This window comes from Gallinula chloropus, assembly GCF_964237585.1.
Source record: "Gallinula chloropus genome assembly, chromosome: 20".
Classification (NCBI taxonomy): domain Eukaryota; kingdom Metazoa; phylum Chordata; class Aves; order Gruiformes; family Rallidae; genus Gallinula; species Gallinula chloropus.
Window position 1 is genome coordinate 4429256 of NC_140105.1, and position 20837 is coordinate 4450092.

The 20837-nt window shown below is 50.1% G+C and overlaps 1 protein-coding gene across 1 annotated transcript in view; it reads right to left on the reverse strand.

Moving 5' to 3' along the window:
* Positions 1–2031: 2031 nt before the first annotated feature.
* LOC311199598 (tektin-3-like) overlaps positions 2032–20837 on the reverse strand; it is a gene marked incomplete at its 5' end in the record, with an annotated part of 60501 nt that continues 41695 nt past the window's right edge. Inside the window, 8 exons of the mRNA XM_084273719.1 lie at positions 2032–2300; positions 2444–2598; positions 2841–3063; positions 3285–3428; positions 3576–3646; positions 4177–4260; positions 4757–5481; positions 6383–6465. Of these exons, the coding sequence (XP_084129845.1) occupies positions 2054–2300; positions 2444–2598; positions 2841–3063; positions 3285–3428; positions 3576–3646; positions 4177–4260; positions 4757–5481; positions 6383–6465 (1732 nt within the window). The 3' untranslated portion in view covers positions 2032–2053. The remainder of the gene's footprint in view (positions 2301–2443; positions 2599–2840; positions 3064–3284; positions 3429–3575; positions 3647–4176; positions 4261–4756; positions 5482–6382; positions 6466–20837) is intronic.

Genomic DNA, 20837 nt, shown 5'->3' on the forward strand with positions numbered 1-20837 from the left:
GTGCTCATCTCCTGCATGCTGATTGCATATAAAAGGAGCCAACCCTCTGTGTTGAACCTGTAAAGGATACAGATCTAAAACAGCTCTGAGACAACATTATGATCAAACTATTGGAGTTTTACACTTTTGGCTTCAGCAGTCCCAGGTCTGGCCCCTTTTCCAGTCCCACCTGAGCTGCTGATGCTCTGAGCATGATGCTGCTCCATCCCCTGCAGCTCCCTGCTGAGGGACACAGAGGATGCTGCAAGCCTGCATGGGCTTGAAGAGCAACTGGAACGAGATCATGTGAACCAAATCCATTGGGGGATATTAAATTCAAGGACAGCCCTGTCAGCTCAGGAAGTCCTTGAGATACTAATTGCTGGAAGCTGGGAAAGTGGACTGGGACAGTATCACAGGGAGCCTGCCTTGTTCTGGTACTTGCATCTGAGCATCTCCTGTTGGATCTGTCAGAGGCTGGATCTGGGGCTCGCTGCACTTTGGTCTGAGCCAGCACAGCCATTCCTGTGCTCCTAACACAGCCCAAATTTTCCTTAGCATTTTGCCAACATTGTCTCTTTTTTTCTTCATTTTTCTTTTCATACTTGCAATGAGTCTTTTGGGTGTTTTTTTCTCTGGCTGCTGATGCTCTTTTGGGAATTCTCTCTCCCTTGAGCATAATAATCTGCTCTAGTTAAGCAATATACCCTTAACATATTTTTTTGGCAAGCTTTTCATTTGACCCAAATTCATTTCAGACTCCTTCAGGACATTCACTCATATTTTGGGTTTTTTTTTCCTCCTTAGGCAACAAAACCACCCAAGCCTCCTATCCTCTTGATAGACTGGCCTTGACTGTTCAACTGCATCCTGGATTGACACAATGATTATCTGGCATAAAGCAACTTATTTTCTTCCCTCCAGCCAGTAAACAATTAGCTCACAAACCCAGCTCTGCAGGGTTTATTGGAGTGATGCAGGAGGGTGGGAATGTGGCTGTGGGATGCAAAGGAATTTCCACTAACTAACTTTCTCAGCAATTTGGCTGATAACACCAGCAATAAAGCAGCAATAAACAGCAATAAAGGCAGGCACGTCCTTCCAACCAAAGGCATTTAAATAAAGGAAATATCATGGCTGTGCAGGAAGGCAGCTGAGCCAGGCAGGTATAATATTTACAAGTGAGCAGTGAAAGCAAATCATTTAATTGTATGAAAGCAAAGGCATCTTGTGCATCAGAAGCAGGATGGTTGCTTAATGCACCTGGAATACATCGTGGAGAAAGGCTCCAAGCCCCCAGATAACCCTGTGGTGATCAAACCAAACAGCTTTCTTTACAAACTCCTTGGTCAAGGGAGGCAAATCCACCCCTGTGAAATCCATTATACTCCCAGCCATGTCTGTTGGGAGTTTCACCAAAAAACCTCTCCCTAGAGACACATTTTACAGGAGACTGTGCCCGGGCTGGTTCCTGTTCTGCAGGCAGCTAAAACACAGTGTGAGAGGGGGAATCACAGAATCACAAGGTTGGAAAAGACCTTTAAGATCATCAAGTCCAACCATTCCCCTCCTAAGCTAAACCATATCCCTGAGCACCTCATCTACCCTTTTTTTAAACACATCCAGGGTCGGTGACTCAACCCTCTCCCTGGGCAGCCTGTTTTAGAAACAAAACTCAGTGCAACACCTTTGGGGGCAGTGTGTGTTTCTTCTGCTGCACCATTAAAATACATTAGGGATGGCAACAGCTAAGTACTCACACAACCAGCTTGACTTCCCTTAGTGCTTTTTCTATATCAGACTTACACAAAAGGAGAAAGGCACCACAATGTTTCTCCTAAAATCACAGCCTGAAAGGGTAGGGATCAACACCTGTGGCTGCACTTACTCTCAGTCACTGATGGGGTATTTTCAGCTCCTTCCTGGCACACTGTGAAGGAGCAGTGGAAAGGGAAGAAAAAGGGGAAAACAAATACTCCTGGTAGACTGTGTAACACACTAACTCTAATAATTTATTTTCAAACAAACAATCTAAAGAAAACAGGGAAGGAATCCAAACGAAACTGGGACTATCTCAGGTGCTGTGAGTGCAGCTGAGCCCAGCCTGAACATAACCCAGCAGCCGCACAGTGCTGGGACAGGTCTTGCGCATCGCCAGGCACTTCTCCTGGTCAATGAACAGCGAGTTGGATTTCACCACCAGCTCATGCTCCAGGACTGACTTGTTATGGACCAGCCTCTGCAGCACGTCCTCGCTGTCTCTCAGCCGCTGCTGAAGGGTCTGGATTGTTTCATCAAGTTCACAGACCTCATTGACAAGGCTGGAAAACAACAAAACACCCTGTTAACAGTCCCCTCAGAGGGGTGGTTTCTAGCATGCTGCTGCTGCTGGGCCCCTTGGGCACAGGATCTCCACCCTCACACCCCCCATTTGTGGCTGCTGCTGGGCACTCTGGGCACTTACCGGAGCTGGGCAGGGTCCCGGCACAGCTCCATCTTTGGCCTGCGGATGCGCTTGTCCAGCCGGGTCTGAGCCACTTTCAGGGGAAACCCTTTGCCCCGAATGGCTCTCTGAATGGCTTCGATGCTCCTCTCAAGGCTGAAGATTTCCTGCAGGGTCTGGCAGGAGACACGTGGGCATCAGTTAAAAACTAGATTCTCAAGTGACCACATCATTTCCCTTTCCCTCTGTCTGCAGTAAACCCCAAGCTGGATACGTGGGCTCAGACTCCTGTCGCTCTGCCACAGACAGAGGCACAGGTCCCTCAGCTGGGTCTCGAGGGAAAAGCCCCTCTCTGCCCCTGCTGTCACAGCAGAGGTTCCCGAGCAGTGTCCCAGCCAAAGGGAGAGCTTCAGGCTACCTTGCTCAGCTGGGCCTGAATCTTCCTCTTGGCATCAGCTGTCTCTGCGATGCGCTGGGTGAGGGCGAAGTTGACAGAGTTGAACTGCTGCCGCATCTGATTGTCGGTCCCCACCAGCAGGTTCTCGATGCCGTCCCGCAGCTGGGCAGAGGCTGCCCGTTCGCTCTGGGAGCGCAGGATGTTCTTGTTGGTGAAGTTGGCCCATGACTCTGGCACTGAGATCCTGGCAGACAGGGGGAGGGAAGGAGAGGTCCCTGCTAAGCCCATGCTGCTGAGGGCAGGGACCCTGCCAGGGAGCAGCAGGGACTGAAGGTGGGGTAAATCTGTGCTCTTTGACCCCCCTCTGAAGTTTAGCATCAGTTCTTTGTAATTCCTTTGCCTGGCAGCTCCCTGCCAGGGACAGGCACCGCGCATGCTGGGGACGTGCAGCCCCGCGGCACTCACGTGGCATCCACGCGCTCGACCCCGCAGAAGTAGTTGATGCCCGTGGAGCTGTTCCTCAGCTGGTGGCACTGCTGGTCGATGCGGTGAGCTGCCTGCTTGTTGGCCAGGTCTCTCTCCACATCGTGCTGGGCCAGCCTGTTGGACCTTCAACACACAAACAGCCACCGTCACAGGGGATGAGGGTGCAACCGTCACCTCCCCATGCTGCTTCCCTGCAGCACCCCTTGGGCAGCTCATAACAAGGGCAAGTGCCTGTGTGCCCAGAGCAGGGGACAAGGAGCTGCTCCTTACGCGAGCTGGGCTTCTGCCTGCTCCAGGTGCCGCCGCATCCTCTCCTGGCATGACCGGATCATGTCCAGCTCCTGAGCAGAGGCAAAACACCAACCCATCAGCATTTTTGCTTTCAGCTCCCTTCAGCACACAGCCCTCACATTGCTGACGCCCCAGGTGATTCGTACTCAAACCCACTCATTTTCCAGCCCTCCTGCCAGCTGAAAAGAACAGCCAGAGTGTGTCCCCAATACTGAAAAGCCAAACAGCCATTGTGGACGTAGCTGGTGGGGTCATTATCCTGAAACGCCTTTTCATCTTTTCATTTCTTAGGGCCCGACTGCTAACACAAAATGTCCCAAAGGAGTGGTGGCTTCACACTCCCAGGGCTACAATTCAATGGCATTGATGAAGACACTAATCAATGCCGGTCCCAGTACAGACCCCTGGGGGACACCACTTGTCACAGATCTCCATCTGGACATCAAGCCATTGACAACTCCTCTCTGGATGTGACCATCCCGCTTCACCAGGAGCCAGAGAGGGAATGGGGCTGCAAAAGCCTCTTAGGGCAGCTTAGGTACAAGTCCCTGGAAGGCCTGATCTGCATGGCCAGACTTACCACAAAGAGCTGTTTCTCTACGTCATCACACACCAGGTCGATGCCCATCCGCTTCTCCCGATGAAGCAGACACTCCTGGGTGACCTGTTGGGGACACAACGTCACTGCTGTGGCTGCAGGGACAGGCTTCCAGATAGGGACGGTCCCCACCTCAAGTGAGCTAAGAAAGGTGGGCACAGAGATGACAGCAGGGGAAAACAGGGCGAGTTGCTGAGCTGCAATGTCAGCACTGCAGCACCAGGAGGGAGCACATGTGCCCCTGGTGCCAGCCCAGCTCAGGGTCAGGCTCGGCTCTGACCTCCCCAGGGCCCCACAGTAAGACCTGGGCTTTTGTCTTCAGACCCGGGGCTGTGGGTAGAGCGCTTCTGGAAACATTGGCTGCACCAAGGGCTGCTCTGATGTGCTCAGCGTGTGCTGACAGGGGATGCAGCAGGTATCAGGGCATTTCTTTCTTACCAACTTTTGTAACTAACATTTCTAAACGTTACAGAGCTGCAAGAAGGCTTAATGAGACATCTGAACAGCTGCAGATGTGTCAGCAGCAGGCTACAGCTCGCAGCCCCCTGCACAGACCCCTTACCTGGAGAAAGGCCTCCGTGGTGGCCAAGGCTCTCTCCAGCCGTTCCTTCATGCCTGTCAGAGCGTTGGTCTCCTCAATCATCTTATCCTGCTCGTGGCGCAGCTCTGACTTCCAGAACACGATGTCATTGACACGCTGCCCCAGGTTTTTGGTGGTCTCTACCTGGGTTTTCCGTGTCTGCTGGTATTTATCGTGAATCAGGCGGGAGGTGTCAGCTGTCAGACACTCTGCAGTGTTCCTGTAGGTCTCTGACCTTTTGTAGTTGGTCAGGTTGGACTTGTGCCAGTCACCAAGAGTGTATCTGCTGAAGACGGCTGTTTGGTGGGAGATAGCAGGGAGTGTCTCTCTGGGGGTGGGCCTCTGAGAGCCTTTGGGAGATGGACCCAGAGTGGGTTTGGCCACTCTGGGCATCCAGGGGGAGCTGAAGCTATTAGGCAAGGGGGAGGAAGGGAAGCGATTGGAAAGGCTTGAGGCCATGCTGATGGGAGGCAGAATCTTGGGGGGGGTTGATCTTGGGTGGGTGTACATATTGCTCAAGGGAGAGCTGTGCAGCTCTTCTGGGGTTTTGGGGTGCTCCTGGAGATGCTGCAGTCGCTGCTGCACTGCCGAGCTCCGTGGCAGCACTGCCAGGGGCCCGGTGCCGTCAGTGAGACAGGACCAGTGGGCCGTTGCCACGGGCACAGGGTGCTCAGCAACCCCATTGTTGCCTGGAACACTCCCTGCAGCTGCCAGGGCAACAGGATGCGGCCACTGCACAACCCAGGGCACTGGCAACCCAGTGAGACCCCATGGCAAGAAAATACCCTCCCGGGGCATCCTAGTTCCTCTCCTGCACCACTTCTTGCCCTCGCTGGGCAAGCAGGTACAGCTGTTGGGCAGCTCTTAGGCATATGCTTTAGTCTTTGGTTGTCTTGTAAGGTGCAGGGAGCTGGACTCATGAACCCTTATGGGGCCCTTCTAACTGGAGAGAGTCTCTGCAAGGGGATCTCTCTCCAGTGCCTGGAGTACCTCCTCCCCCTATTCTTCACTGGCCTTGGTGTCTACACAGTTTCTCACATCTTCCCACTCTCTTCTCTGTTGGCAAAAAGCAGCTGCTTGCACTGTTTTCCCTCTTAAATCTGATTTACAGAGGCTCAGGATATGATTCGTGTACTGGGCCTTGATCAGCGTCAGGCCCGGCCTTCAGCCAGCCGGTGTTGACTCTGTCGGGCCTGGGGCGAGCTTCTAGCTGCTGCTTGCAGAAGCCACCCCTGCAGCCCTCCCTCCTCTGCCAGAACCTTGCCACACAAAAGCACAACACACAGTTTGTCCCCGAGCAGCGACCGTTTGAGCTCAGACACAAAAAAGAAATACAAGGGGTAGAACATGAGGCCAATGTTCAGCAGGGGTGCCAACCTCCAGCGTGTCAGCCCCGCTTTGCCGACTTGTCTCAACTGGAATTTGAAGGGATACATTTAGATATTGAAGTACAAAATCTACTGCCAAAAGCTGTCAATCTCTCTGTTGCAGTTCTACATTCCTGCCATCTATTTATATGGCATTACGCTGGATCATAAGCTGCCCTTCTCAAAATACCCAGATCCAGATCCTGTATAGCATCCATGAGGAGCCCACACGCACCCCTACCATTGCTCAGCCGCAGTTTTACTCCACTTTTGAACTTTCTTCTTTCTCCTATAAACACTGTATCTGCCTGGGAGGCATCAATTCTGTTGAGACAAAGCAAAACCTTTGCCTATCCCGCCAAGCAGCCCTTCAATTTCCTGATGCAAAGGCAGAGGTGGCCATTCCCATCCCTCAGGTCCCCTGGTCCCGACAGGGTGAGCACCTCTCACCTCCAGCCCTGGCCCAGAGCTGAGGGATCAGCTCTCCTCTACAGGAAGGCATTTCAACAGATTTCTCAAGGGCACTGAGAAAATGATGGATTTCAGCCAGAGAGACCTGCTGTGTGAGAGACAGATGCCATTTTACGCTGACACACCTCTGTCCTCACACAAAATTGCCATGGAACAACGATGCTTGGGAGCTACCGGTCTCTAACAGGAGCCCACTTGCCCCACCTAGTCCCATGGGACACACCTGGCACTGGAGTCACCTCCCCTAAGTTTACACATTACAACGTAAACTAGTTTTGTTTACAGGAAGAAGCAGGTCTCTCAGGAGACCATGATCTGCACTTAGATGCTTTCCATAGGGTCAGACAAATGGTGCAAGGGAAGGGATGCTTCTGTTGGGCCCTGCAAGAGATGCATTCAGACCCACATGAACTCAGACTCTCCTGAAAACAGTCTTCCATCCTTTAACACGACCAGAGCAACTGGAAATCTACCCCCAAGGTTTTGGTTTCTAAAGGCTTCAAGTGTGGAAAATCACCCCTGGACTTAGGCGATTTTCACCTCTGAACAGGAGACTCTTAATGAAGACAGAAACCAATAAAGAGATCAGAAAGCAGACTGGTAGATGAATTATTTAGCCTAGCAGCATTTGATTGAGCTTTCCAAACAATAAATGTGGCATGAATAAATCATTACAAATCCCTCCTTGAGCTCTCATGATGAGTCACAACCACCAAACCACAGATGCTCAGAGTAGGTTGTTCTTGTGCTTCTACAGGTTTAAGGCACAGATAATTCATTTAATCGCAGCCATGGTGATCTCAGAAAACGTAATCAATCACTGGTGACGTTCTCAGTGGTGCCTGAGGAACTATCTCAAATAAAAACCAGTGATCTGGGGGCAGAACATCCCTGTAGCCACTTCAATACACCACAGGTTTGAAGGGAGAGGGTGTCTGGGTTTGGTTCTCTGCATTGGCCTCGCTGCAAAATCCAAAGCTATGGGATAGGTGTGATATAAATTGCATCCAACAAGCAAAGGAGTTGTTCACCCCAGACCCAAGCTGTTACAGAATTCCAACAGCTGCACAAAACAAATAGACGTCCAAGCAAGTAGGAGACAGCTCTGTGCACACTTGTATAAAAAGGTCTAGACATCAGTACGAGAAAAGATGAATGCACACCCAGAGCAGAGGATGCAGAGCATCACACCACGCCTCTGGCTCCCTGTGACCTGCCAGGAGCCCGACAGGAGCTTTGCCCTTCCAACCCAGTTCGTATGAGGCCACATTTGGGGCCACCTCCTCAGCATGCAGAAACCATCCCCAGCTACCTTTCCTTTTATGTCCCGTTTCGTTGTAGCCCTTGATTCAGCCCAGGTACAACCCTCCAGCTGCCCCAGGGGCTGACTTCTTTCCAAGGAGGACGCCAGGCAAAAACTGCTCAGAGCTGACAGCACCGTGGTCCAGGAACTGATGGAGGAGGGAAATAAGGGAAATAAAGCTATCTTTTCTCTATTTGCCTTGAAATATCCCACCTGTGAAAGCATTTAACCCTGTGCTGTTTATTAACATCACGACCAGCCCCCATTAGTTCAGTGCAATTGAAAAACAAACTTAAAACTGAGCCCTAGCATCTGAGATCTGCTGAGTAGAACTCGATGGCTCGTGTGATTGATGCTCCACACATGCTTTTGTGCTTAGCTGAAGCCAGTTAACTGGTGGCCTCTCCAATGCTCGTATACATTCCTCATTTCTGGGCCAGATGTGAAAGAAATTAGTGTGATGGGAAGACTATCTTTAAGCCTGTGGGGCTTTTTATAGGTTGGTGTTTATTTTTGGGCCTACTTTCTTGAGGTGAATTTTGGCAGGCGGCTGAAGGACTGGTTTATGTCATGACTGGCTATTGTTTAAAGGTTTTTATTGCTTTGGCAAGGGTTTGTGTTGGAAAAGGGAGGGGACAGTTATTGTGGAGGGTTGTTTTTTTTTTTCCCTCTGTCTTTGTATCCAGGCTACTCTTTCATGGACAGCCAAAGGATCACAAAGTCTGCAGAGCTGATAGGAACAACCTCTGCTTCTGCCTTGGCAGGAAATAGTGAGGGCTGAACACAGCTTCATTGTGGAAGTGCCCAGAAAGCTGATGTGGAAAAAAATAAAATAAAATAAAAAACAACCCCAGCCTTCACAGAAATTGCTTAACCCCCCCAACCTAAAAAAATAGTCTCTCTCCTCACTTTCCAGCTCCCCTTGCAGCACTGCCAGGGTGCTCTTTCCATGGTCATACACTCTTCCCTGTGGCAGTAAACTTCTGCACCATCCTGTGGCACAGACTCTCCCTTGCCTTTTGCTGCTGCTCCAGAGGACACAACTGGAGAGGAGCCTCTGTTCTCCACTCACCTTGGTCCTGGCAGAAAAGCCCCCAATGCCCAGTTGCTGAGCTGTGATCAAAGGCTCTGCTGTGGTGCAGTTAGGTCAGGAAAAATACCTCCACCTCAGGGAAAAAATACCCTGGATAATCAAGGTGAGACATGGGTGCTGACCTGACTGCCCTCAGCCCAGGGGGAGAAACGGATCAGTGCTCACCCCATCCTTCCTCCCATCCCTCTCCCTCACTGGGCTGAAGATACAACCGGCTATTCAGGATTGAGTATGCAGATGAGGAGAAGCAGAGGGAACCCCTGTGCTTCTCCATCCCCATCCATCTGCCCAAGGACCTTGGAGGGCTGCAGCCAAAACACACCTATATAGATATCAGATGCTTTTATCTGAACTTTCCAAAAGACAGGTCGCCTTGGCGGGTCTGTCCCTAACATACACATAAAACATGCTAAGTGCTTGTCACTGTAATTCCCTTTCAAACACTACCCAGACTGTGCTTGACTGATTTTAACAGTTCTGCAAAGAGATCACCTACAGAGTTACTTCTACTGAGAACAAAGCAGTAACTCCACGTGTCAGCATCACTTATTATTCAGGATCACTCGAGGAACTGTCTAACTCCAGGTGAAATTTCCTTTTATGAGATTTACCCACTGAGAGCTCCAACAACCATAAACTGCACATATTTCAGAGCCATTTCAATACACAAAATGGAAAACTCCAACTACATTTAGTTGCCAGATAAGGACAACAAAGCAGCCTACCTCGCTTGGCCAAGTGTGAGGGTGGAACTGGAGTCTGAATCTCAATCGTCTTTTTTTCCTCTCTGAAAATTTGGCTTTCTTAACCATATTTGTGACTGGCCCTTAAAGCTGTTCCAGCCCAAGCCAGGATGCCAGAGATGGATCCACCAGCAAAGTATGGAATGAATTTGGACCGACTCCCAGCTGCAGCCTGTGACGCTCTGGGCCCTCGCTGGTTTAGGTCAGCATCAATCTCTGGTTTCCATACATCAGCAGCTCCCAGGGGTTGAGGATTATGGAGGATGTTTACTACTTCAAACCAAAGGGAAATCATTTCCATGTAATGCTGAAAAATAAGACAGTTGAAATCCAATTAGAAACTGTAAATTATTTTATATCATTTGGTAGAACTTTCTTTTCCTAACACATGTCCCTTTTTGCCTACCCCTTCTTGTCTGCCATGCCCTGTTGCATGCCCCTTCAGAACGATCATTAAGATTTCATTACATAATATTTTGCCTGATACTTTATCTCATATTACATGTAAATTTTATCCTGGGAACACTGTGGTCCACTTAGCCAGATGGAGTACACAGTGCCTGCTAGGGAACATGGCAAAGCAGGGCTCGGTCGATGGGTTACTTCCCCTTCAAGGGACAAATGTTTCCAAGCAGTTTAAGCAAAAGGTGTTTTCTGATTGTGTCTGAGCAGCCATCAGAAAAAGGTTCATTCTCACATGTCTCAGAGATAAAGGTTGCTCAGACTAATAGATAAAAGGATGAAAAGCAGTGGGGGCTCTGCACACTGACCTATAAAGGTTTGCTCTGAAAGGCACCTCTGGGCTATTTGGGTTTGAAGTTAGAGTTCACAGCTGGGATTTTCACCTGCAGCCCCAAAAGTGAAGTGCCACTAAATCCCATGAAGTGCCACTAAATCCCATGAAGTGCTGGAGGCCCCATCCCTGGAGACATTCAAGGTCAGGCTTGATGGGGCTCTGAGACACCTGATCTAGTGAAGATGTCCCTGCTTACTGCAGGGGGGTTGGTCTAGATGGCCTTTAAAGGTCCCTTACAACCTAACACATTCTAGGATAATCATAGAATAGATCATTCTATGATTACCATGGATTCCCCAAAGCCACCTTGCTGTTGGTCTGTGGGTGCATGGGGCAATTTGTTCTGCTGCACAGAGCCCTGCAAAACCCATCCCCAGGGGTTTGTCACAAGGTAAATTCCTTTGGACAACCAGATGGTGCATAAAAAAACCCCTATAGTGACCCCAAACCTCAAACCCCATCCTCCAGGTACCTCCCATGGCAGACAGGGGAAGCTGTGCCAGGTATCTGCACACTGTGGGGGAACCATGAGGGCATCCTCACAGAGAGGTGGCCATCCTCAGCATGTGCCTGCTCCTTCAGTCCCTGCTGCTCAGCTAAACAGAGGCTGGGATTTCCTGGTAACCCTCAGAAAGCAGGAGTCAGACAGAGATGTCCTTCATTCAGAAACTCATCACAAACGAACATGAGGGTGTGCTCAAGGGACCCTGGTGCTGGTGAGCCTGAGCCACAACACGATCTCCCTTCGCCTGTCAGCTGTATCAAGCGAAACAAAACACCCCAATTTCACCTTAGAACAATGAAAATAGATAAAACACCAGATAAAAATAATGGAGTAAATAATAACCAGAAAAGGTACACAATAAATCATGAAAGCTGGAAAAGCATGCCAGGAAATTTGCATTTTCCTACCCTTTGCCAAAAAACACAATCCCATGAAGTGCTAGCCCTGACCATCTGCAGTCACTAATATACAGACCAGTAACACTCCAGAAACCAGTAACCAAACTCAGGGCTTCCAGTGGGGCCACTGCTCACCTGAGTGCAGCAAGACCTGTGGCAGGTTTCTAGCTGTACAGCAAAGTTGCTGGGGCTGGAACTCTGAGCAGTGACTTCTTAAAAAGGGACTTCCAGGCTAGAAGGAAAAAAAAAAACAACAAAAAAAAAAAGTTATTCTGAGCCAAGTAACTATAAAATCCCAGCACGGGCTGCAGGGCTACAAGCTTTGCTGTGGAGAAGCCCTTCCTGCGTGCTTTCAGGGTCAAAATATAAAGAGCAGCTGCAAATACTAGGAAATAAATTCTTTTATCTCCTGCTCTGCAGGTCACAGCTCTGCCTGCAGATGGGCTTGTATGAGGATGGAGATGATGAGCTGTTCCACTTGTGTCGCGAGGACACGAGTTTCTTCAGGAGCTCAGAAGAACAGAGGGATTCCCAGGTAAGACAGAGGCATCAGTGAATGAAACCTGGGCTCAGAGCAGGGGAAAAATAAGTGATGGGAGAGCTGGTGACAGCAAGAGCCGGGCGTACATGCCATGACTGTCCTGCTGCCATACAACTCTGCTTCCTCTGACTGCATGCAATGGCCCTTGGGTTTTAATTGTATCTTCTGGGTGATCTGCAGAGAAGACATACAGAGGTAAAACTGACTGACCTGATTCTCAAAAAAAACCAACAGAAAAGGGAGGGTGGGGGGAAATTCAAAGGTAAAAACTGAAGATAACCTGACTCTTCCATGTCCATGTTTTCCCAAACACACTTCAGCAGCAGGGTCAGCAGCATCACGTGGATTGAAAACTGATAGTCTGTATTCCTTTGGCACAGCAAACTCTGTCCCACGTCACCATGGCCACCAGCACCCTGACCAGGAGACAATTTGTGTCACTAAGATAAGACATGGAGCCCAGGACTCACCGGTGAGGGTAGGCCTGCTCCACTGATGGCACCCAGCGTGGGCTGGTCAAGGCCTGTCTGAAGCCGTTATCTCAGATGAAGTGTTTTTTCCTCTTATCTCTGCAGAGGGTTTATTCCTTGGTGTGCATGAGCAGCAGGAAGGAGGCAGCTTGGGCTGGACCAACCCTTCCCAGAGCGGAAATTCTGGCAGCAGCTTGACTCCTTGGCTGGGTTTTTCACAAACAAATGCTGAAGGGTTTCAGCTTTGCGGCCTGGTGGAGCTCACATTTTTCCACCTTATTATTCTTCCCTCTTTCTAGAGCCTGAGGTTCAGCTCCTGGGGCTGTTCAGGGTTTTGCGCAAGTGAGTTTTCAGATTTGGGTTTGTGTGGTTTCGTTACACCCACTTGGAGTTTTATTTGAGAAAGACCCAAAATACAAAGTGAGTAAATTGGCCAAATTCAGCGGGTTTTGCCTGGTTTTAGGCCAACATTTTTCAACCCACCTGAATACATAAATCAAATGACTTGCAAAGCTGGGCTATAAAAGCAGAGGCAGTTCATTCACTTTTCTTATACATTTAACACCATCATGGCAGGAAGCAATTCTGCCCCAAAATCACCTGTTTCTATCCACAACCAGCTCACATGGACCCACTGCCCTGAACATGGATTAGAACGAATGATGTGCTCTACCAGGCACGTGGCAGCCACCCAAATATTGTTTTTAAATGAAAGATGCAATTCCATAAAGCAGGTATTGTGATATTCAAGGTCTGACATGTGGTCCTGAAAAACTTGGGATGATGTTATTTAGTGTAGCCCAGTTATTGGCTTCTGGGGGAAAGCTCAATCCAAGTGTAACACCAAAGTGACAGAGAAAAGTTTCAAAGGCAGCTCCAGGAGGGATGTACCAGGAATGGATGTAGTATATAGGAATATATACACAGCTGGCACATCCAGGAGACACTAAGGTCTCAGCATCCTGGGGTGTTTATAACTTGTGAGATTTAAATCTCCTTGCCAGCACTGAAGGAGAGGAAATGAGGGCGGAAGGACCTGCCCGTGCTGTCAGTCTTCATTGTTTCATCAGGACTTCCAGGAAATATAGTATTTTTCTTAAAGCCACAGTTCATTGGGTTGTAAGGCAGTATGAGAGACTCATCTCTTGACAATTCCTCTCTAAACCTCATATTTGCATAGAAAATACAACCCCCAAAAGGAGAATATTAAAGTCAAAACTGGCCAAATAATACAAAACCGTATTTTCTAAGGAAAAGGAGGTGGGATTACAGATTCCATCCATCCAATCTCTTGTTGAACTTGATAAGGACCATGGTACTCCAGCATTGCAATTTTTTAATCAAAAAGAGATGGGAATGAGAGTCCTCCCTATCCCAAACACAGCCAGCCATGCACAAAAGCCTTCCAGCTTGGTAACACCTGATCAGAGGATAACTCACAGTGGAAGAGACTTCAGTAGGTCATGCCACCCAACCTCATTTTTTCCATGGGATGCCTTTGCTTCTCTCAAGACACACAGAGTACAGCTGGGACATCCTCTCCTTTCTCCAGGCTGTGGGTGTGCACCCTCCCCAGCCACGCAGAGGGCTCAGATGGCAGCAGGGTGGAGGATGCCAATGCATGTCTTCTGCAGGACAGCCAGCAGGTCTCCAAAGAGCAGCTCTATCAACCCAAGTAGCCACTGAGCTGCACCGGTCCCTGATCCAAGGGGCTGTTGGAAGCTCGGAGCCACCTCAGTGAGGTTGGACGCTCTGGGAGCAACCCATCCCTTTGCAATTCCAGCCAGGCTATTTGGGGGAAGCACTTAGCGTTTCCCCCGACCCTTTTTCCTCTTGACAACATCCTGCCCCACAATGGGGAAGGGCTATTCTTAGAGATGGCTATTTTTGGGTTGGAATGCTGGAATTAAGATCCTTCCTTCCTTTAAAGAAAACATGCCAAAGGATACCGAGAAATCTTCACCCCAGTTTGAAGACTTTATCCTGCCTGTTGAGCAGAACAGATTTATTTGTTAGCTTAACATTTACCAGAGGCTGAGCTGTGCCCAGCCCCACTGCCCCAGCACCAGGACCACCCAACCCTCCCTCCTGAGGCTCTGGGAAGTTGGGTGATGTTTCCATTAATGTGCTGAGTAGCTGCCATGGGGTTTATTCCTTCCCTCTTCCTTGGCAACGCTTGGTATCAGCTTTGAATAGATTTAGTAAAATATTTTCCATCAAAACCTTTTTTGACAAAAAAACCAATTTCTGGCCACAATGGAAACTTATCTGGAGAAGAAAAATTAAAATAAAACCTGCTCAGCTGATGTTGGAGACCATCATTAGAATCCCAAAGCTGTTTTCCTCCTCTTGTTTTTGAGAAGGTCCCACTGATATCAAAGATGCTGGTTTTTCAAGGTGAATACCAGTTTGTTGTGAAACCATCCAAAATGTTCTCATGCAGTTTTCACTCCTTGACCAGGAATCGCTTGTGAGAGGGTGAAACTGACAGCAGCAGCTCCCAGGCAGAGCTGGGAGCAGCCCCTGGGGACATGTCTTGGTTTTGCAGCAGTATTTGCTGCCCCAGCACCAGTCCCCTGCAGAGATTGGGATGCTGGAGGAGAGACCCACCAACTGCTCCTGCCTCCAGGCTGGACCACAGTGTCCTGGGCTCAGGCACTACAGCCTATGGCCTCTCCTACCCCTGGATGGCTTTCACCCCTGGCAGCCTGTGAACCACAACATGGGTCTCATCTGCACCGAGAACACCAAAGTCCCAGAAAAGCAATGGTGAAGTTTCCAGAAGATGGTGTGCAGGATGGGGAAAGCCACAAGGCAGTTCTGCACCCTCCCCTGGCAACGCTGTGGCAGAGGGGATGCTGTCAGAGGATACCAGATCCTGAAGGCCTGAGCCAAGCATCGCTGAACCAGACACTGATGCTGTGATTCTGTGACGGGGTGCGGTGGTGCTGGGGAGCTCACAGAATGCCCATGTGGTGGCATGTACAAGGGACAGTGGGTGAGGCCTGCTCCTCCCAACACCTAAACCCTTCCCTAGAAAGCTTCCTGAAAGAGAAAGTGGAGCTGACTCACAGCATGGGGATTATGAAAGCGACTCGTCAGGCTTCAGCAAGACTGCAATCTAATGGCGGTTGTGAGGTAAACACAGCCAGAGGCCTTGCTGCAGGCCCCGCCTGCAATAAAGCCTAATCTCAGGACTGAGACAGCTTGTTTGGAGGGCTCAAAGTGCCAGTGTGCACACAAAATGCACCGTAAGGGCTCAGGAGCAATGCCAGGGCCAGTGCCACTTGCACAGAGAGGAGTTTTGCCCCATCAGGCTGCCCAGGGGGTGTGGCGTCTCCATCTCCATCTCTGGAGAGATTCCAGCCCTGTCTGGATGCAGACCTGTGCAATATGAGCTGGGGAGCTGCTTTGGCAGGGGGGTTGGACCCTATGAGCTCTGGAGGTCCCTTCCAACTCCTATCATTCTGCCATTCTATGATTCTCCTCTCCACAAGCCCTTCCAGAACAGCATGCAAACATTGCCAGCCAAACGCTCCCCACACCACGGCTGCCTGGCCCCTGCCTCGGCTCAACAGACTTGGAACCAAAAGAGGGCATCTCCCTCATCCCTCCCCACTCCCCACCATGAGGACACATGTCCTGACAAAGGGACCACAGTGAGAGATGGGGTAGCATGGTCACACTCACACTGCAGCAGCCCACTTCTGCAGAAGTCTTTCTTTAATAACAGGCAGCACTCGGGGGACTCCAGGAGCCCCAGGATGGCGGGGGTGGCACAAAGAGGACTCAACCATATTGAGAAGTTTTCTCCTGTTATCTAAGCCCAGCCACTTCCCCAGAGCCCCCTCTGCCCACGGAACATGGTCACCCCACTCCCATCCCCTCTCAGGAGTCCTGCAGGCATGGGTGCACCCAGACAAGCCACCAGCCCACATACCTGTGTGACAACGCGCCCATTCCTGCAGGTACTCCCTTTATTTCTATATCTGTGGCTTTATGCAACAAATGCCTTTTACTTTTTGAACCATGGTGCAAAATTCTGAGTGTTTGGGAAGGCTGCTCAGTGCTTCATCCACCCAGACCTTCAATGTCTCCATGGATGGGCACCTCTCTGGGCAACCTGTGCAGTGTCTCACCACCCCCAGAGTGAAAACCCTCTTCCTAAGGTCTCATCTAAACCTGCCCTGCTCTAGTTTAAACTCGTCCTATCGCTCCATGCCCTTGCAAATAGTCCTTCCCCAGCTTTCCTGTAGGTCCCTTCAGGGACTGGAAGGGGGACTCTGAGGTCTCTTCTCTCTGAACGAGCCCAAGTCTCTCAGCCTGTCATCACAGGAGAGGTGCTCCAGCCCTCTGATCATCTTTGTGGCCTCCTCTGGATCTGCTCCAAGAGGTCTTGTGCTGAGGGCTCCAGAGTTGAGCTCTCATCCAACATGCTTGGCACAAACTTCCCAGGGTGACTTCAACTGTCCTTGCCACAACCTGCATGCGATTTTGCTCCTTTTCCCTGGGAAAAGTTTCTGCCTTGCCCTAACTTCTCTTTGCATCCGTTAATTTCCAAAAAACAAAATGCCACTGAACTGCTCCTTGCTGCCCTGAGCAGGATTAAAACTCAGACTGCTGAAGAAACTCCACAGCATTGCAGAAGAAATCACAGTACGTGGCCACAGGCTGCTTGTGTCATTAGACACGGTGCCTCTGGCTGTACCCACCGTGTCCGATCTCACTGGGTCACAGAGCTTGGAGAGGCACCCGCCCAAACATGCTGGGGCAGAGATAAGGGAAATAATGTTGGCTCAGCAAAAAGCAGAGGTTTAAATGAAAAAAAAAAAATCAAAGAGAAAGGAGTGTTGCTGAGTCAGACAGCAGGGAGCCAGGTAAACATGGCAGCAGCAAATAGCTGGGGAGCACGGGGTGCTGCTTCTTTGGAAAAGCTCTTGAAATTTCAGGTAGCATCATGCAAGGTAGATCGGAGTGAAGAGCTATCTGGTTTTTAAAAGAAGAGGAGGAGGAAATCCTTTTTCCAGGCAAGCTCTTGGCATGCCCCAAACATGCCTTTTAAGTAGAACAGCACGAGAAAAGATAAATCTCAGTCCTTTGCAAATGTGTGCAGAGCGCACAGCCTGAACCACTGGGAGCACTCACTGGGCAGGATGAGGACAGTGCTGCTCAGCACCACACAGAAGAGGCTTTTGTTCCAGCTGCAATTAACGCATTCCTGCAGCACGCTGGAGCCCAGAGAAGAGGAACCCCTTGTCCCAGCCTCTGGCCCCATGCTCCCTCCGAGACACGCAGGCTGGTGGGGGAGAAAGATGGACAGCATCCCAAAAGCAAGCTCAGGATGCTGCCTCTGCCAGCAAATAACTCCTGGAATGCAAGGAGGACATGGGGAAGAAGAGGAGGAGAGCATCTATGGCTGTGCTGAGAAGGGAAGGGTAAAAGAGGGAAGGAAGGAGGGAGGGAAGGAAGGGAGGAAGGGAAGAAAGGGAAGGAAGGGAAGGAAGGAGTTCCATGGGGACAGGGTTCTGCTCCGGGGTGGGGATAGGGCACTGCCTAGCCAGGCCTAGGTGGGAGGTGGGGCTCCTCTCCCCTACCTTGGGCCACCTGCAGTGAAGCCTCATGCATCAGCTGGTGGCCCAGACACCAACCGCTCCCACTGCTGTAGCATCCACCAGGAGACACCTGATAGATGTCTAAGAAATGTATATAGAAGTACCAATCTCCTTCCAGTACCTATCCAGTCAGTGCCAAATGATAGCAGGGATGAGACATCCAGCTCTGAGGTGGGTAAATCAGAAAAGATTCTTCTCTCTGCACATACAATATCATTGCCCAAGGCAGCACTTCCCCACAAGCACAGCACGCTGCTCTGATGGGCACAGGGGGTCCCAGTCCTGCCACACACTCAGCACCTCTATCTGCCCAGGTCCAGCAGAACCAGTCTCTGGTTCACGTGGGGCTGCTGGCAGAGCTGGGGCAGGCAAAGGACTGGGTGTCTCCGAGCTGCTAATGCAGGGCCCTGCCTCCAAGCTCTTCTGCAGAGCACTTGGGAATCCCGGCTGGGAAGCACCTCAAAACACACACCAGAGTGGGAAATATTACAAAGCCCAACCTCCCAGTACAACTGGAGAGGCTCCGGTTAACGTGTACTTGGCTCCTACTTATTTACAGTACAACTTGTGCTCCCATGAGGTGCAAACCCTGTGCCACTCTCCCCACAGCCTGTACCAAGTACACAATCCACCCCCTCAAACCACCCAAAAACGCTCTTTGTCTGTGCTTCTCAGCAGCAGACCTCCAGCAGGTCAGTACCTTCCTTCCCACTTTACACACACATAGACAGACAGACAGATTTTTTTTCAATATGGGGAAAGACCTGTCTCCAGACTGAGAGCAGATATGTTTTGCATAGAAATAGCTTAATCAAGGTACTCTAGTGTAGGATGCCAGCAGGGTCAGGGCTTTGGGAGCAGTGCTCACCCCAGCAGTCCCACACAGCACCCAAAGCCACCTTGGCTTCTAGCCATGACATTCTTCAGGATGACACTGTGATGTGTCACAAGCAAAATCAGAGAAAGACACTGTGTGTCAGCAAGGGCAGAGCCCTCTAATGTTCACTGGGATGCACCCTGGCTGTCCCAGTGTGTGTGACTCACGTCCCTCTGTGTCACAGAGATAGCCTGAAAGGTCTCTGCCAACTTGAGGTGGCACTGGAGGTATGCAAGGGCATCACCTGGGCTCTGCTGAGCAGCCCCCACCACAGGAAGAGAGAAACCTGCCCTCACACACTGCCCAGCACACATCTGCCCTTCCTGCAAGGGGGAAGCACAGCCCTGCAACCTCACCTGCCCTTGCACCATCTGCCCAGGAGCATCATGTTAACACCATTGTCTCTAACTTGCCTTTAAAGCATTTGCTGCACCAAAACTTAAACACCACCAGCACCATCAGGAAGCTGAAGGTAAATCCCAAAGATTTGGGATCTTGCCAGGATTTGGGACCTTTACAGGTCCTGTGCAGAGCCACTGCCAGCCTGGGGTCCTGCCCATCACTCATGACTGTATCCTACATGTGGTATAAGTAACACATTGACCTTAAGATAGCTGTCAAGGAGGTAATTTTGTCTAATACTGATGTAGGGGAAGCAGAAGAACGATGCTGTCCCCACAGGCTTATCTCAGGTGCTGGCACAGAGGGTGACATCTAAAGGTATGGTTTGGGATCCATGCCTGGAGCTTTTCAGTCATATAACAACAGGATTTCCCTGTTTAGGGGAAAGAAATTAAACTACCCTTCTAGGAAGATGGTCTGTGATGGCCACAGGTGGCAGGTGCACACCTTTCTCCCACCCTCGTTCTTCAGGTAGATTCTTGCCTGCTCCCCAAAAAGGGATTCAGCAATGAAAGCAGAGCCTTGGCATGCAGGCTGGCACCCAGAGCTCCATCCACACAGATCAGAGCTGATCGTGACACCTGTTTTATTTAATTACATCCTTGCCTTCCCTAATTCACTCACGCTCCACTTCTCCATCCTTCACAGGGCTGCGGCTGCAGCAGACACCGCCCTGGCAGGCAGCGGGTCTGAATAGGATCTGCATCGATGCTATTCGAAGCTGCCCGTGGGTGTTGTACTGCCAGCAAGCAGATTTTTGTGCAAGCCCTTTCCAGCTGTCCAAAATGCAAATGGGGGCAGAGACAAGCCCAGAAGAGGAACATGGTCCCGTGTCAGGGAAGCAGCTTGCTGAACTCTGCTTATTGTGCACTGATGGTTTCTGTCAAAACTGTGGTTGTCTCCAAGGCTGTCAGTGAGCATCAGGCTGGGTCTCAAGGAGGGGAAGAGGCTCTAACAGGAATTGGCAGTCACCCTGGGCCCAACCTTACATTGTCAGAGTCAATATTAGGGCTTTTGAGCTCACTGTATCAGGGCCTTCTGGAATGACCTTCATACAATACAGTGAGGACACCTTTAAAAAAGCCTCCACAGATAAATGAACAGGGAACAAAACACTGAGAAAGAAATTGTGAGGTTTTATCCTGACTTAGACCACACAACTCTTCAGCCCTTCCCCCTCCCCATAATTTTTGATTAAAACATCTTCAAAAGTTTTCACATGTACCTAGATCTAATTTTCTGTATTTAATATTATTTTGGATGGATGAATCAAATTCTTTTCATCTCCAAACTAAAGTAGCACAATCACAGCACACATGCCATCAGTATCTCCAAACTGACAGAAACCTCCCAGGCAGAACTGCTTGGGCAGGGCAATAACTGCAACATCCTCTCTCGTTATCAGCCCTGCAGAGGGATTTATTGGGATAATCAGAGACAGAGCACAAATCCCAGCTCCTCCATGTGTCACCAGGACAGAGCAGC